Below are 18,779 nucleotides of genomic sequence, written 5' to 3' on the forward strand. Positions count from 1 at the left end.
ATTTTGGTTCTGTACATTACCACAATGAATTTTAAATGAAACAACTCCGATGCAGTTGAAGTGCAGACTTTCAGCTTTAATTCAGTGGGGTGAACAAAACGATTGCATAAAAATGTGAGACAACTAAAGCATTTTTTGAACACAATCCCTTCATTTCAGGGGCTCAAAAGTAATTGGACAATTGACTCAAAGGCTATTTCATGGGCAGGTGTGGTCAAGTCCGTCATTACGTCATTATCAATTAAGCAGATAAAAGGCCTGGAGTTGATTTGAGGTGTGGTGCTTGCATGTGGAAGATTTGGCTGTGAACAGACAACATCGGTCAAAGGAGCTCTCCATGCAGGTGAAAGAAGCCATCCTTAAGCTGCGAAAACAGAAAAAACCCATCCGAGAAATTGCTCCAATATTACGAGTGGCAAAATCTCCAGTTTGGTACATCCTGAGAAAGAAAGCAAGCACTGGTGAACTCAGCAACGCAAAAAGACCTGGACGTCCACGGAAGACAACAGTGGTGGATGATCGCAGAATCATTTCCATGGTGAAGAGAAACCCCTTCACAACAGCCAACCAAGTGAACAACACTCTCCAGGGGGTCGGCGTATCGATATCCAAGTCTACCATAAAGAGAAGACTGCATGAAAGTAAATACAGAGGGTGCACTGCAAGGTGCAAGCCACTCATAAGCCTCAAGAATAGAAAGGCTAGATTGGACTTTGCTAAAGAACATCTAAAAAAGCCAGCACAGTTCTGGAAAAACATTCTTTGGACAGATGAAACCAAGATCAACCTCTACCAGAATGATGGCAAGAAAGAAGTATGGAGAAGGCGTGGAACAGCTCATTATCTAAAGCATACCACATCATCTGTAAAACATGGTGAAGGGAGGCAGTGTGATGACTTGGGTGTGCATGGCTGCCAGTGGCACTGGGACACTAGTGTTTATTGATGATGTGACACAGGACAGAAGCAGCTGAATGAATTCTGAGGTGTTCAGAGACATACTGTCTGCTCAAATCCAGCTAAATGCAGTCAAATTGATTGGGCGACATTTCATGATACAGATGGACAATGACCCAAAACATACAGCCAAAGCAACTCAGGAGTTTATTAAAGCAAAGAATTTGAAAATTCTTGAATGGCCAAGTCAGTCGCCTGATCTTAACCCAACTGAGCAGGTATTTCACTTGTTGAAGACTAAACTTCAGACAGAAAGGCCCACAAACAAACAGCAACTGAAAGCCGCTGCAGTAAAGGCCTGGCAGAGCATTAAAAAGGAGGAAACCCAGCATCTGGTGATGTCCAGGAGTTCAAGACTTCAGGCTGTCATTGCCAGCAAAGGGTTTTCAACCAAGTATTAGAAATGAACATTTTATTTCCAGTTATTTAATTTGTCCAGTTACTTTTGAGCCCCTGAAATGAAGGAATTGTGTTAATAAAATGCTTTAGTTGCTTCACATTTTTATGTAATCATTTTGTTCTCCCCACTGAATTAAAGCTGAAAGTCTGCACTTCAACTGCATCTGAGTTGTTTCATTTAAAATTCATTGTGGTAATGTACAGAACCAAAATTAGAAAAAAGTTGTCTCTGTCCAAATATTTATGGACCTAACGTCCATAGGCGTCTTTACTCATCCTCTCTTAACAAATACAGATATATGTGCCAACCAAGGTTTGGCTCCAGGAGTGGCTCCCAGTAAGCCAATCCTGAGCAGGATACACCATTTTTTAATTTGTGCCATCACATGGGTAGTTGTGAATTATTCTCTTTCTGACCTTTCGGCCCAAACCTGTCCATCAAGGGAGATCCTGAACAGGAGCACAGAGCTCCAGATGAGCAACGCTAAGGTGCACAAAGCCCACCAACCCCAGGAAGGGATGGCATCTGTAGCTGGGGACAGGTAAGTAGGGGTTGACTGACATGGCCTGCTGCCACCATGTCATCCCTCATTTCAGAAAATGAAAGATGAGAAGGGGAATGAGAGGTGACATGATATCAAAGTGTTAATAATTAAAAAAGGAATTAGCACCGTGGATCCCAGCTGTTATTTTAAAATAAATTCTTCAAGGGGAGTTTTCCCACAAAGGGTCAAACATTTTTAAGATACCAAGTAGCACGGAGGAAAGTGGGACTTTAAGGACCTTCACATCTTGATCCGATGTTATTTTCCACAGCCTTGGTGAACAGGATGGCCGTCCATGTTGGACTGAATGGCCCGTTCTCGTCACAATTGTCCCAATGTTCAAGTGTCATTTCTCACCGTCTGGTGCCTCCCTATGTTTGCGTGAGTTTTTCTCCCACATATGAGAGACATGCAAGAAATTGTTGGGCTGTTCTTGTCACAAATGTTCAGATATATTCAAATTGTAACTATAATAAAAAAACTCTAATAATAATAATAAAGAGCTATTCATCCTTTTTCAGACTATGCTGACTTGGTGTCACGCCACTGATTCCTGATGTCTTTTGTTATTTCTGTGTCGCTGGTTTAAGTTTGACCATCTGTGTGGCAACAATTTGAACCAATCTAGTGTGAAGGACCGAATAAGAGAAGAAGATTAGACTAGAAGAGCGTGTGCCATCGCAGGCGTTCCTTCTGGATCGCTGGCGGCTGAAGTTTATTACATCGTCTCAGTCAGGGTCCTGGTGTGTCACAGCACTGGCAGCAGGCGTCTTTACTCATCCTCTCTTAACAAAAACAGACACCACGTTTAACTTCCTGTTTTCATCAAATGTCATTTTTTTGTTTCTTTCCCACCAGGACCACTATGACTGGGGACTGAGGGCTATCAAATCAGTGCTTGTTGTTGCAGGATCACTAAAGCGAGCTGACCGAAGCTGCCCTGAAGACCAGGTAGGAGCCCCACGAATGAAAACCCCTCAATGCTCAGCCACTGCTCCTTCTGCAGGAAAGTCCAACAGCGGCAGCAGTGAGTGGAAACCTTAGGCCAAGTGGTGGGCTTCTGTGGCTATTACCAGGAGGGTCATTTGCTCATATGATTATATAAAAAAGTATGGGAATGCTGGGACAGGAAGTAGTGTGGTGTGCTTGGCTTATAGTGCTCAAGTCACAATGGTGCGTTTTTAGAGTCAACTCTCATTGTTTTAAACATTTACTGTGTGGGTGGTCTTGCCGGGCTGGACGTGATTCTCAAATGAGAATATACATCTGGTGACAACTCCTTAAAAAGCCTGCAGTGAATACCGGAGAAATCTGACCCTGATAAAGCTCCACCAACAGGACTTCTTCCCGAAACACACGCCTCCCCCAACTCCTCCTGTCCGTGCACTTTAGAACGCTGGGGTTTCAGGTCGAGAGCAAAAGAAACTGAAGAAAAGACAACGAATTAAAATAAAAAGCAGCTCTGTAGCACAAGGAAACTGAAGCTTAAAAGTTCATTTGCAACAGTGGAGACAGACAGACAGACAAACAAACCACCGTAGCTACTTGGCTCCACGTGTTTCACAAGTGTTTCTGTCTGCTGCCATATCCTTCTGTCATATTGACTATTGAATCACTTTACAACAACAGCAAGTGGAGTTTAGGTGAGCATTGTGGCCTATGGGCATACAGGGCCGGCCAGGTCTAGGCACAGGCCGAGTAGACCCCAGCTTGAGGACAGCATGCACAAGGTGATGACAAAAGTAATTTCATATGCAGTCGTGACCACCACCTGCCCTCCATCCATCTGTGCAGATCTGAAAAAGGGGCTCTGTTTTAGTTGTCTGTTTTTGTCTACTTAGTTTAGATTAGTTTGGATTAACTGTGTTAATTCCATGGAGAAATTCAGATGCATACGGTAGCAGAAACATAAAAAACAAAGATACAGACTCACAGGATAGATAATACAATCAATACAACAATAAATACAAAAATAAATAAATAAATAAAATTAAAGGAAGGCAACACAGTTAGTGGCATTGCCTCCTCTGAGGCCCGTGGCGGTATTACATACCTGGATGGTGATTCTCTGACACTCTTTGGTGATGATAGATAGATAGATAGATAGATAGATAGATAGATAGATAGATAGATAGATAGATAGATAGATAGATAGTTCGGTCCATAAATATTTGGACAGAGACAACTTTTTTCTAATTTTGGTTCTGTACGTTACCACAATGAATTTTAAATGAAACAACTCAGATGCAGTTGAAGTGCAGACTTTCAGCTTTAATTCAGTGTGGTGAACAAAACGATTGCATATAAAATGTGAGGCAACTAAAGCATTTTTTGAACACAATCCCTTCATTTCAGGGGCTCAAAAGTAATTGGACAATTGACTCAAAGGCTATTTCATGGACAGGTGTGGGCAAGTCCGTCATTACGTCATTATCAATTAAGCAGATAAAAGGCCTGGAGTTGATTTGAGGTGTGGTGCTTGCATGTGGAAGATTTTGCTGTGAACAGACAACATGCAGTCAAAGGAGCTCTCCATGCAGGTGAAAGAAGCCATCCTTAAGCTGCGAAAACAGAAAAAACCCATCCGAGAAATTGCTACAATATTACGAGTGGCAAAATCTACAGTTTGGTACATCCTGAGAAAGAAAGCAAGCACTGGTGAACTCAGCAACGCAAAAAGACCTGGACGTCCACGGAAGACAACAGTGGTGGATGATCGCAGAATCATTTCTATGGTGAAGAGAAACCCCTTCACAACAGCCAACGAAGTGAACAACACTCTCCAGGGGGTAGGCGTATCGATATCCAGGTCTACCATAAAGAGAAGACTGTATGAAGGTAAATACAGAGGGTGCACTGCAAGGTGCAAACCACTCAGAAGTGGAAAATTCTTGAATGGCCAAGTCAGTCACCTGGGGCCTCATGTATAACGCCGTGCGTAGAACTCACACTATAACATGGCGTAAGCACAAAAGCGGGATTGTGCGTATGCACAGAAAAATCCAGATGCAGGAATCTGTACGTACGCAAACTTTCACGTTCTTCCGCTACATAAATCCCGATCAGCGTGAAAAGTAACGTACGTGCACGTGCCTTCTGTCCCACCCCAACTCCTCCCAGAATTACGCCTCTTTGAATATGCAAATCAATATAAATAGCCTTCTGTGAAAAGACAATGGGAAAAGCATGGGGGGAAATATAAGAATTTCAGCGAATACCAAGTGGAGGCAAAGGAAAAACGTACTATTTGTTAGTTTAAACACTGGTATAATCAACAAAAGGAAGCTGATCGAGTGACAGAGTGTCAGAGAAACTCGAAAGCTCAAGTTCACAAAGTCGTACAGTGCCCGAAATAAAAAAGAAATCACATATCAAAGTCGCCGTGAAAAGGCAAGTCGTAGCCCACCGTCTGAGAGTCATATGAAAGCTTATTAGGGTAGCGACAAAAAAATAGGCACACAGTGGGAAAAAAGCACGAAATGTCAACTTTAATCTCAAAATTTCCACTTTAATCACGTAGTTTATTTTGCCTTTAAAGTAGAACATCATAAACATCATCTTAAAATCATTTAATTTACTAGTTTCTCAAATCCCATTGTAACTAAAGTAGCACTTTAAATGCTTTGTTCTATATTTGATCTTCTTTGTGCTCTGTGTGTGAATCACTACGTGCTTCTTAAACGGGCTTTCTCTTTCTCCGACAGGACACATAATCCATTACATTCGTGAAATTTCAGCTCTCTGAATAATTAAAATACTGAGATGTATACGTGATATCTTTTTCATGATGATAAGAATGAAAGCATGTTATTAAACATGGGAACACGGTGGCGCAGTGCTTGTTCATGTCTCATGCAAGAGGCTTGCTGCGCCATGCGCGACCTTCGATGAAATAATTTATCACAGCAGTACTGTCTCTTTCAAACATCCAATTCCTGTCCTTACTTTTCTTTCTCCAAATACCCAATCGCCACACAATCAGCTCTGTAATAGACGTGAAGCCATTTGTAAGCTTAGAACGCCGATTCTTCAAAACTTTTAAGGAACATTGAAATATCTTCGTGTTTAATTATTCTATCCGTCTATCCTTCCAATGTCGCGTCAGCACCAGCAAGAATACAACGTAATGCAGGAACAATCTGTGAACTAGCTAGCGCTGCGGCACCGTGTCCTCACATGTCTAATTATTAACAATACAGATTACTTAAGTGAAGTTAAAGTTTTATCTGTATAACATAATCAACATATTTTGCTGCATTTCATCTTAAAAATGATATTGTTATCATATGTAAATACGCGCTTTATAAAGTGGCGCAGGTTGTGCAATATTATAACTGTAGTGCAAGTTTACAGTGAGGTGATTGTACTCATAAGTAAACAGTTCTACAAGGAGCACTTGATGGACTGATTGAATGCGTTTAGAGTTCTTGGGATGAAACTTTTTCTAAACCACGAAGTCCGTACTGGGAAGTCTCTGAAACGTTTTGCCGTGGCTCAGGCAGCGTCTGGTTCATGCTGTGTACCGATAATTCTCTTTCCAATCAGCTGCTGCTGTGTTTCCCCACTCAGATACAGTGATATAAATACTCCGATGGAAAAGGATGATCTGCTGTGGCAACCCTTAATGGGAGCAGCTGAAAGAAGAAGAAGATGCAGTGAGAGTAACAACGCTAAAGCAGTTATGGTATTTGGAATACTATGGCTATTCCCTGGACCATTATATTGCTGCAGGTTAATTACAATCAGATGCATTACACTAATAGACAATATGCAGTTAGTTTCAGTGTATTTATAAAGCCGTGTCAGGAATGTGGGTCTAAGAAAGAAAAGGGTGACCACACAGGAACAGTAGCACTGCTTTGACGCTGGGTGCCGCCAGTCTGCAAAACCGAGCGGAGAAATTGCGTACGCCAGGGTATGAGGTACCGTGGAAATGTGCATGGCTTTACGCCAAGTTTAAGTTTTATACATCCCAATTTGAGCGTGGAAATGTTCGTATGCAACATTTCTGTGCGTACGCACCGTTTATACATGAGGCCCCTGATCTTAACCCAATTGAGCAGGCATTTCACTTGTTGAAGACTAAACTTCAGACAGAAAGGCCCACAAACAAACAGCAACTGAAAGCCGCTGCAGTAAAGGCCTGGCAGAGCATTAAAAAGGAGGAAACCCAACATCTGGTGATGTCCAGGAGTTCAAGACTTCAGGCTGTCATTGCCAGCAAAGGGTTTTCAACCAAGTATTAGAAATTAACATTTTATTTCCACTTCTTCAATTTGTCCAATTACTTTTGAGCCCCTGAAATGAAGGGATTGTGTTCAAAAAATGCTTTAGTTGCTTCACATTTTTATGCAATCGTTTTGTTCACCTCACTGAATTAAAGCTGAAAGTCTGCACTTCAACTGCATCGGAGTTGTTTCATTTAAAATTCATTGTGGTAATGTCCATCCATCCATTTACCAACCCGCTGAATCCGAACACAGGGTCACGGGGGTCTGCTGGAGCCAATCCCAGCCAACACAGGGCACAAGGCAGGGAACCAATCCTGGGCAGGGTGCCAACCCACCGCAGGACTTGTGGTAATGTACAGAACCAAAATGAGAAAAAAGTTGTCTCTGTCCAAATATTTAAGGACCTAACTGTAGATATGTGAAAGGCACTATAAGATAGATAGATAGATAGATAGATAGATAGATAGATAGATAGATAGATAGATAGATAGATAGATAGATAGATAGATAGATAGATAGATAGATAGATAGATAGATAGATAGATATGTGAAAGGCGCTATATGATAGATAGAGTTTTCCATTTTCTATCTTTGATGAACTCCTGTGTGGCCTCAGCAGTCTGTTTGGCTCCTTATCATGTTGTAGAATGAAGTGCCGTCCACTGAGTTTGGAGGCCTTTACTGAACTTGAGCAGATCAGATGTTTCTACACACTTTAGAATTCCTTATGATGTCAGCAGTCACATCATCAGTGAAGAGAAGTGTGCCAGTCAGGACTTGTGGCAGTCATACATGTCCAAGCCATAACACCCCCAGCACCATGTTTAACAGATGAGGTAATCTGCTTTGGATCTTGGGCAGTTCCTCTTCATCTCCACACTCTGCTCTCACCATCACTCTGATGAGGTTCATCTTTGTCTTGTCTGCCCACAAGACCTTTTCCCAGAATTCTGCAGGCTCTTTGAAGTCCTTTGTCACATACTGTCATCTGGCTGTCCTGTTTTTGTGGTCCTCATCTTGCAGTGTGTCCTCTGTGTTTCTGGTCCTGAAGTGTTCATGAAGTCTTCTGCTGATAGTCGTCTCTGACACATCCACATCAGCCCCCTGGAAACTGTATGATCTGTCAGACAGGCATTGGGGGCTTTTTCTTGACCCTAGTCTTCCTTGGCCTACCAGTCCCTTTGTGATTCCTGAGCTCACCAGTCTGTTCTTTCTTCTTCATGATATGCCAGGCAGTTGATTTCGGCCACCCTAATGTTTTATTGATGTCTCCAATGATTTTATTTGTGTTCTGCGGCCTCATGATGGCTTCTTCAACTTCAATGGCACAGCTCTTATCCTCATGTTGAACAATGGCAGCTACAGACTCCAAAGGGTAGACGCAAACCGAGTTATCTTTTAAAGCCATGAAACCCACCTGAGGAATCACAAACACCCGTGGTACCAATTGTCACAAACATTATGATGCCTTGAAACAGGGGGACACAACTGTGTAGAAAAAGTGTCGTTTCTACACGGTTTGACTGAAACGTATGCAAAGACTCTTAAATGACAGTCTGCAGTGTGCACGTTAATCGCGATGTCTGAATTGTTTGATTTGTTATTTTAAACTGTGGAGCAGAGGAATCAATCAAGGATAAATGAGTCTTTGTGCCAAACATTAAGAAGGGCACTATGACGTGGGGTATGCACTACACATTTACTAAATGAGCAATATTGTTATAGTTTGAATATTAATTATACAGTTAGGTCCATAAATATTTGGACAGAGACAACTTTTTTCTAATTTTGGTTCTGTACATTACCACAATGAATTTTAAATGAAACAACTCAGATGCAGTTGAAGTGCAGACTTTCAGCTTTAATTCAGTGGGGTGAACAAAACGATTGCATAAAAATGTGAGGCAACTAAAGCATTTTTTTAACACAATCCCTTCATTTACTGGAGTTCAACATAAAATAAGACGTTAATTGAAATGTCAGATTTCTGCTTAAAATCTGCTCCACAAACTATTATAATTATGTGATTACTTTTTGGGGGTTTAACCTTCTAACGGGTTACTTGTTTAGCACATCTTATTTTTTTCAAGTTACAGTGGTGTGAAAAACTATTTGCCCCCTTCCTGATTTCTTATTCTTTTGCATGTTTGTCACACAAAACGTTTCTGATCATCAAACACATTTAACCATTAGTCAAATATAACACAAGTAAACACAAAATGCAGTTTGTAAATGGTGTTTTTTATTATTTAGGGAGAAAAAAAAATCCAAACCTACATGGCCCTGTGTGAAAAAGTAATTGCCCCCTGAACCTAATAACTGGTTGGGCCACCCTTAGCAGCAATAACTGCAATCAAGCGTTTGCGATAACTTGCAATGAGTCTTTTACAGCGCTCTGGAGGAATTTTGGCCCACTCATCTTTGCAAAATTGTTGTAATTCAGCTTTATTTGAGGGTTTTCTAGCATGAACCACCTTTTTAAGGTCATGTCATAGCATCTCAATTGGATTCAGGTCAGGACTTTGACTAGGCCACTCCAAAGTCTTCATTTTGTTTTTCTTCAGCCATTCAGAGGTGGATTTGCTGGTGTGTTTTGGGTCATTGTCCTGTTGCAGCACCCAAGATCGCTTCAGCTTGAGTTGACGAACAGATGGCCGGACATTCTCCTTCAGGATTTTTTGGTAGACAGTAGAATTCATGGTTCCATCTATCACAGCAAGCCTTCCAGGTCCTGAAGCAGCAAAACAACCCCAGACCATCACACTACCACCACCATATTTTACTGTTGGTATGATGTTCTTTTTCTGAAATGCTGTGTTCCTTTTACGCCAGATGTAACGGGACATTTGCCTTCCAAAAAGTTCAACTTTTGTCTCATCAGTCCACAAGGTATTTTCCCAAAAGTCTTGGCAATCATTGAGATGTTTCTTAGCAAAATTGAGACGAGCCCTAATGTTCTTTTTGCTTAACAGTAGTTTGCGTCTTGGAAATCTGCCATGCAGGCCGTTTTTGCCCAGTCTCTTTCTTATGGTGGAGTCGTGAACACTGACCTTAATTGAGGCAAGTGAGGCCTGCAGTTCTTTAGACGTTGTCCTGGGGTCTTTTGTGACCTCTCGGATGAGTCGTCTCTGCGCTCTTGGGGTAATTTTGGTCGGCCGGCCACTCTTGGGAAGGTTCACCACTGTTCCATGTTTTTGCCATTTGTGGATAATGGCTCTCACTGTGGTTCGCTGGAGTCCCAAAGCTTTAGAAATGGCTTTATAACCTTTACCAGACTGATAGATCTCAATTACTTCTGTTCTCATTTGTTCCTGAATTTCTTTGGATCTTGGCATGATGTCTAGCTTTTGAGGTGCTTTTGGTCTACTTCTCTGTGTCAGGCAGCTCCTATTTAAGTGATTTCTTGATTGAAACAGGTGTGGCAGTAATCAGGCCTGGGGGTGGCTACGGAAATTGAACTCAGGTGTGATACACCACAGTTAGGTTATTTTTTAACAAGGGGGCAATTACTTTTTCACACAGGGCAATGTAGGTTTGGATTTTTTTTCTCCCTAAATAATAAACACCATCATTTAAAAACTGCATTTTGTGTTTACTTGTGTTATATTTGACTAATGGTTAAATGTGTTTGATGATCAGAAACATTTTGTGTGACAAACATGCAAAAGAATAAGAAATCAGGAAGGGGGCAAATAGTTTTTCACACCACTGTATTTCGGAGAACTTGTTAAGGAAGTTTTAAGTTAGTCCAACAAACTATTATTTGAGTGGACATAGAAACGCCGATTAACACCCAGAGCATGCAGTGCCAGATTAACAAGAAGGCTTCAGATTAAGCAGACATTTTCTAAAATATTGACCGGAGGAGTGATGGATGAGGATCCCATATAAGAATGCAGTCAAATTACTCGGTGATGAAGCAATCCATGCGACAATGAAAGTGTCGCCAGTGTCTGGCATTCGCACCGGGCACTAGGCTGGTGGTCGGATGGGCGCGCATCTGCCTGGTGAAGAGAACAGATTGAGTTTAACAAGCCATGTGGGTTGTAACTGTTGAAGGGTGAGAAATGCATAATGTTAGCTCGTTTTAATGCCCGTGGCTTACGATTTGTTTGCATTGCATAACATGGCCTCGCGCTTTTCTCTCCCTCCCCATCACTCCCGTCTCCCCAGGTGCTGATGCGAGCCCTCCGGGACTTTAACCTGCCGAAAATCGTCACCAATGACGCGCCCATCTTCCTCGGTCTCATAGGGGACCTCTTCCCGCTGCTGGATGTGCCCCGCAGGAGAGACGCCGATTTGGAGCAGATGGTGCGCCAGTCCATCGCGGAGCTGCGTCTGCAACCCGAGGAGAACTTCGTACTCAAGGTGCCTGTTTAGGAGAACGTGAGCGGGGTTTGCAAATAATATCGTAATAATAGTGTAAAACGTCAGAACTGTCACCCAGTGTTAGAATCATACAGAGCCGGAACTCTTCTCAGCAGCTTCAGGTGAAAGAAACCAAACTGTGGGCAGGCGCCCGTGTCCGTCTCGGTGGAGACTCCTCGATGTCAGTTTAAAGTGCACAAGTCACTTATTTGGTGTGGTGGGCTCTGATGGCGTTGGCACTGCAAAGTTATAGGGTGCCAGTTCGGTTCGAGCAGCTTGTGCGCACTGCGGCGACAAAAAAGCGTCACATCAAATGGGATTAAAGCAGATAGTCAAAGTAGATGTTTTTAACTTGTATATCCATACAGAAAGTTATATCTTTGAAACACGAGACAGACAAGAACAGCCTCAAAGATTGAGAAATTGAGAAAGGAGTGGAACTGCTGCTCAGTACTGAGGAACGGGGTGGCAACCGCGGCGGGCAACCTCAGCGGTACCGCAGCACATAAAACAACGGGGCTGAGCCCTGCACGAAGTTACACATCAGTCACGGCTCGAAAAGTTAAACGCATGGAAAGCAACACGCAAAACACGCGCTCTCAAAATGAGAGTCGCGGGCGTCTGAACGCAAACCGGCAGCATCGGGCGCAAGGCAGGAACGAGCGAGGCACGCGCGTGGTATTAGCAAAGGTACGATTGACAATCCACATACAACATGACCCGCAAATACAGGGGGGAAAATGAACACTGGTAAACACGGGGGTACACGCAAAGTCCACAAGGACCACCATCTGGGGCGGAAATGGGACCCCTGATACTGAATCTTTGAGTCAGCAAAGCCACCCGCTGAGGCGCCCGAACCGCCGATAGTGTGTTAGAGGAAAATGTACAGACTCTGACCCGACCGAATAACGAACTTTTATATTCGAGGGTTTACATATTAGAAAATCGGGAGTGGTCTTCTCTAGACTTTATAGTATACTCGGATATGGGGATGGATATTTAAGATGTAAACATCAAGACAATGATTATGTTTTTATATTATGTACATTAAAGAACCATCAACAACACGTCAAATCAAATTAATGATATATTGAACAATAATTATAAAAGTAAGGTTGAATAAATCGAACTATGCAACTGCATGAATAAAAGGTAAGGTTCCACTTCCGGTTACTGTACCTAAAACTTGTATACAAAATTGGGTTGACCTAAGTGATAGCGTACTCAAGTGATCGTGTTTACACACACACACACACACACTCACACACACACACACACGCAATTAGACAAATGGTCATTTCGGACTTAGGGAAGTCTAAAACGTCTATAGTATTCAAAGTCTCGAAATGGAATTTTTGGACGATTACAATACTTTCCCTAAACTTCATATACGAGAAAGTAATCAGAAGAGCAGTTTCCATAGTGTCTGTAAAAAAAATAATATGCGATAAAAAGTGGGGGAGTTTAGAATTAAAAAAAAAATTAATTTCTTAATAGAGTGCACAAGCTACTGGACTGTCTATCTATACAGCCAATATAAGGCAATATAGTGCCTTATATTGCTCTGTTCTATCTATCTATCTATCTATCTATCTATCTATCTATCTATCTATCTATCTATAGTGCCTTACATTGCTCTGTTCTATCTATCTATCTATCTATCTATCTATCTATCTATCTATCTATCTATCTATCTATCTATCTATCTATCTATCTATCTATCTATAGTGCCTTACATTGCTCTGTTCTATCTATCTATCTATCTATCTATCTATCTATCTATCTATCTATCTATCTATCTATCTATCTATCTATCTATAGTGCCTTACATTGCTCTGTTCTATCTATCTATCTATCTATCTATCTATCTATCTATCTATCTATCTATCTATCTATCTATCTATCTATCTATCTATCTATCTATCTATCTATCTATCTATAGTGCCTTACATTGCTCTGATCTATCTATCTATCTATCTATCTATCTATCTATCTATCTATCTATCTATCTATCTATCTATCTATCTATCTATCTATCTATCTATCTATCTATCTATCTAGTGCCTTACATTGCTCTGTTCTATCTATCTATCTATCTATCTATCTATCTATCTATCTATCTATCTATCTATCTATCTATCTATCTATCTATCTATCTATCTATCTATCTATATAGTGCCTTACATTGCTCTGTTCTATCTATCTATCTATCTATCTATCTATCTATCTATCTATCTATCTATCTATCTATCTATCTATCTATCTATCTATCTATCTATCTATCTATCTATCTATCTATCTATCTATCTATATAGTGCCTTACATTGCTCTGTTCTATCTATCTATCTATCTATCTATCTATCTATCTATCTATCTATCTATCTATCTATCTATCTATCATATAGTGTCTTTCATTTCTATCCATCTATCTGTGAGGTGGTGATTTTCATAACTTATCATTTTATTTTCCATGTGTGTTACTCCATTTCTGTTTTGTTTTCTGTGTGTTTTAACAGTCTGTCTCTTTCTTTCTACTAATTCTGTGCTAATTGTATTCGTATTTTCTCTGGTTGTGTTTTACCCGAGGACTTGTTCACAGCACTCAGTGACGAGCGAAATACAAAAAGCAGTGGTGTTGTGTGGCTTTGTCTCCCTGTCAGTTCTCAGTCTTGTTCTCCCCTCCAGATGATTTCCCAGTGCCTCTCTCTAGTGTGCACCTTTTCTTTATACGTCTCTACGTTTGTCGTGTGCACCAAGCCTTCTTCCTTGCATGTGCTAATCACAGAGCACCCAATGCCAGTTTCCAGTGCCATAATCACCGACTGCCACTCAGAAGAAGCTTGGCTTCCTATTTGTTGCTGCCTGGTTTGGCTCCTGCTCCACGCAGTAATAAGGACATAACCAATGTATCAGGCAGGATATTAGGAGTCCTCAGTTGGGTACGTCCAGTTGGCTTTGCATTTCCCAGGTAATGTGTGTGATTGCGGAAGAAGGGCTCTTTTTGAGTGTATTTAAATGTGTGAAACAAGTTCCAAGCCCCCTTAAAGGTGGGCACTCACTTCTCATGAAGAATTTGGTTAGTATGAATAGTAAGCGCCACAGGGCAATGCCCTGGAGCCACCATCAGGAAGCCGTGGTCTTGTGTAGTTTTTATTCTCTTTAGCTTTATACGTTTACTTTAAACACACGACGAGCCGGTGAGTGTGTGCCGAGCCCCGGCGCTGAGAGTTTACCGAGTGACCAATCATTCACTTTAATAAATGGAGGTGTGGAAGATTGTCAAGCACTGTTATAATGTGATCCAGCAGCGTCTTTATGGGCCCGTGAGAAGAGCTCAACAGAAGTCGTGCAGCCCGAGAGAGAGGGGGCAGAAGGGCCTAATGGCCATCAGTAACAACTGATTGTGTCTCCACTTGCAGGTTTCTCAGCTCGAAGAGCTGCTTGCTGTGAGGCATTCGGTCTTTGTTGTGGGAAATGCTGGAACTGGAAAAAGTCAGGTACGGCAAATTGATTTCTTTTTCACAGTAAGGCTTGTTTATTTACTTGATTTTTTTTTCTTATAATCCTTAAGCGAACCTTTTAAAAGCAACCACTGCTTCTACTAGGATTATAGTATGGGGGGTTTCATACTGTGGCTGTAGACACGATTGCCGTCATTTTCCCTCTTTATCATTGAATATATTGCATTTAAAACTGTAACATTCCTTAACAGGACTATGGATTTGGCGAGGCCTCTTCACCTCACACTGACATGGCATTGCTCATCAAATGTGCTATATACAGTAACGAGTCAGCGATATTTAAAAAGGATAAACTTGCTTGTTTGCCCATCAATCTACACTCAATAACGCATAATGACAAAGTGAAAGGTTTGACGTGTGAGTAGCACTTGACTGGAGCCCATCTGTGGCCGGACATCATTTTGTGAGACCCACATGTGTCCCTGTGCATAGAAGGTCCCTTTCTGAAAAAAAAAGCAAGCCATGAAGTCCAAGGAGCTCCCTGTAGGTAATACAATACAATACAATACAATACAATACAATACAATACAATACAATACAATACAATAAAGGAATGCCACATTGAGCCCTGCCTTTTGACAGCCCCCCAGCCTTGACTCTCTAAGAAAAACCATTGTAGGGAAAAAATGGAAGAGAGAGAGACCCCTTTTTCCAGGTAGGTTGGTCGTCCAGTGGGTGTCAAAAAAAAAGGGGGTCAATACAATACAATACCCAGAACAGAACTCAAGTAATCCTCAATACAATAGAAATATTACAAGTACAGAGCAGAATTTAACAGTAGATGATATCCCATAATATGATTTGGATTTGTTCAGAGTCCTGGGGACCTCGGCCATCAAGTTACCTCTCCCTATTGGCCATTCCACAGCTGGGCCAGCCAATCCAATGAAAGGACCCCCTCTACTCAACGATTCCAGGGATGACTTTACCATAGGCAGACAGAACAACTTGGCAGGTGGGCCGTGGCACCAAGTGCCACATTTGAGTACTGAGAAGAGAAACAGAATAGGTGAGGGTCAGTAACAAATTCTAACTATCATGTTACTTATGTTTTAGTGCTAATGACTAACAACAGAGATGCAGTCTGTACAGTTAATCAGCAGCTCTAATCAGGGTGTCCTAAACTGAAGTCGTGAGTCTTTGAAAGCTGAGACTGAAGGGGCAGCTCTTATAGTAGCATGGAGACCATTTCACAGTTTAGGGGCCTTGTAACTAAAAGCTCAACCTCCCTCTGTTATTTTATTAATCCTTGGAATTGTAAGCAGACCGGCATCTTGAGATCTTAATGTGCGCTCAGGTTTGTAAGTCATAATAAGTTCAGACAAGTAAGCCGGACCTCGGCCATTTAATACTTTATATGTTAAAAGGAGGATTTTGAAATGTGCCCTAAACTTAACCGGGAGCCAGTGTAAGGACTTAAGAACTGGGGTTATGTGTTGTATTTTCTTGTTCTTGTAATGCCGTATATACTCCTGGATAAGTTCTCCCACAGATAAGTCGGGACTTGATTTTATCATATAATTTCCGGTATTTTATGATGTTGGTCGTATAAGTCAAATGTGGACAACTCACGCTATTGGTCCAAGAGATTACGATATGCTAACACCCACCTGAGAGAGAAACCACGAGTTACTACCATGTGAAGGGTCTCAAGACTTCTCAGAATGAAAGATTTCAGGTTTTGATTTTTAATACATTTGCAAACCTTTGTGAAAGCAGGTTTTTCACTTTTGTAGATTGATGGACAAACATGGCATATGTGCCTATTTAAAATGAAATCTACAACACAACAATGGGTGCAGAAATTGAGGGGGTCCGAGTACTTTCTGAATACACCACAGGTGAATAGGATGGCCTGTGCTCGTTGTTTTTGTTCTACAGTTGTGGCCAAACGTTTTGAGAACGACACAAATATTCATTTTCACAAAGTTTGCTGCCTCAGTTTTTATGATGGCAATTTGCATCTACTCCAGAATGTTCTGAAGAGTGATCAGATGAATTGCAATTAATTGCAAAGTCCCTCTTTGCTATGAAAATGAGCTTAACCCCAAAAACCCATTGCAGCCCCTGGCCATCAAAGGTTCTGCTGATCATCTCAGTGATCCTCTCATTAGCACAGGTGAGAATGTCGACAAGGACAAGGCTGGAGATCACACTGTCATGCAGACTGAGTTACAGTAGAGAGGTGAAGAAGGCTTCATGGTGCTCAAGAAAGTCCAGCAAGCGCCAGGACCAACCGTCTCCTAAAGTTGATTCAGCTGCAGGCACCACCAGGGCAGAGTTTTCTCAGGAATGGCAGCAGGCAGGCATGAGTGAGGCGAAGACTTTTGGACGATGGCCTGGTGGGTGTCAAGAAGGGCAGCAAAGAAACCAAGAAAAACATCAGGGACAGACTGATATTCTGGGATTGGACTGCTGAGGACTGCTGGGGTCAAGTCGTTTTCTCTGATGAATCCTCTTTCTGATTGTTTGGGGCAAGGAAAAGGTGAGCGGTGCTACCATCAGTCTTGTGTCATGCCAACATTAAAGCATCCTGAGACCATTAATGTGGGATTGCTTCTCCGCCAAGGCAGTGGGCTCACTCACAATTCTGCCTAAGAACTGAATAAAAAAATGGTACTACAACATCCAACAGAGCAACTTCTCCAAACCATCCAAGAACAGTTTGGTGACCAACAATGAACAATCCAGCATGATGGAGCAACAGGCCATAAGGCAAAAGTGAGAACTGAGTGGCTCAGGGAACAAAACATCGAAATTTGGGCTCCATGGTCAGGAAACTCATCAGACCTTAATGCCATTGAGAATGTGTGGTCAATCCTCAAGAGGCAGGTGGAAAAAACAAAAACCCACCAATTCTGACAAACTCCAAGCATTGATTATTTAAGAATGGGCTGCCATCACTCAGGATTTGGGCCAGAAGTTGAATGCCAGCCTGACAGGGTGAAGGGAAGAGATCTTGAAAAAGAAAGAAGGGCCAACACTGCAAAGATTGACTCTGTGCGTAAACTTCATGTCATTGTCAATAAAAGCCTTTGAAACTTATGAGATGCTTGTCATTCTACTTCAGTGTACCATAGAAACATCTGACAAAAAGATTGTAACAGTTGAGGCTGTTATCGACCTCTCGAACCGTCAGGTACCACGCCAAACACCAGGTAAAAGTCCAAGACTTTTTATTTTTATGATAATAATGTGCACTAAGCACCCTCCACTCCACACTACACATACAAATACGAATAATCAATAATTAAGTACAATAAACACTCCTCCTCTCCCAGACACTTCGCCACCCTTCCTCCCAGCTCAGCTCAATTTCTGGGCTTTCCCAGAGTCCTTTTATACCCCCTGACCCGGAAGTGGTTACTGTCCAACAATCCACAAATCCTTATTATTTCCGGGTCAGAGTAAAAGTCCTTTCCTTCAACCCGGAAGCACTTCATTTCTTCTGGTCATGTGATCACGACGCACTTCCGGGTTATAGGGCACGTAAGAGTCTGACAGCCTCCCTAGAGTGACTCCCGGTGGTCCCCAAGGTATCCAGCAGGGCTGTGTATACAAACTACAAGGTCCATAAGGCCCTGCTGGAATTCGGGGAACCTCCATGCTGTTGGGAAGGCTCCACCTGGTGGCTTGGAGGTGTGGGCCGGAATATTTAGCCGGCCATCCATCACAAGATCTAAAACCACTGAAGCTGCTGTCAATAAGTGGACGCTTGAAGGCGCTGTTGCCCCATGAAACCCAACAAACAGATG

The 18,779-nt window shown here is 42.0% G+C and overlaps 1 protein-coding gene across 1 annotated transcript in view; it reads left to right on the forward strand.

The window, feature by feature from the left end:
- dnah9l (dynein, axonemal, heavy polypeptide 9 like) overlaps positions 1-18,779 on the forward strand; it is a 514,436-nt gene that overhangs the window by 137,688 nt on the left and 357,969 nt on the right. The window contains exons 25-27 of the mRNA XM_051930607.1: positions 2,760-2,852; positions 11,306-11,500; positions 14,923-15,000. Of these exons, the coding sequence (XP_051786567.1) occupies positions 2,760-2,852; positions 11,306-11,500; positions 14,923-15,000 (366 nt within the window). The remainder of the gene's footprint in view (positions 1-2,759; positions 2,853-11,305; positions 11,501-14,922; positions 15,001-18,779) is intronic.

Source organism: Erpetoichthys calabaricus, chromosome 8, assembly GCF_900747795.2.
Source record: "Erpetoichthys calabaricus chromosome 8, fErpCal1.3, whole genome shotgun sequence".
Classification (NCBI taxonomy): domain Eukaryota; kingdom Metazoa; phylum Chordata; class Cladistia; order Polypteriformes; family Polypteridae; genus Erpetoichthys; species Erpetoichthys calabaricus.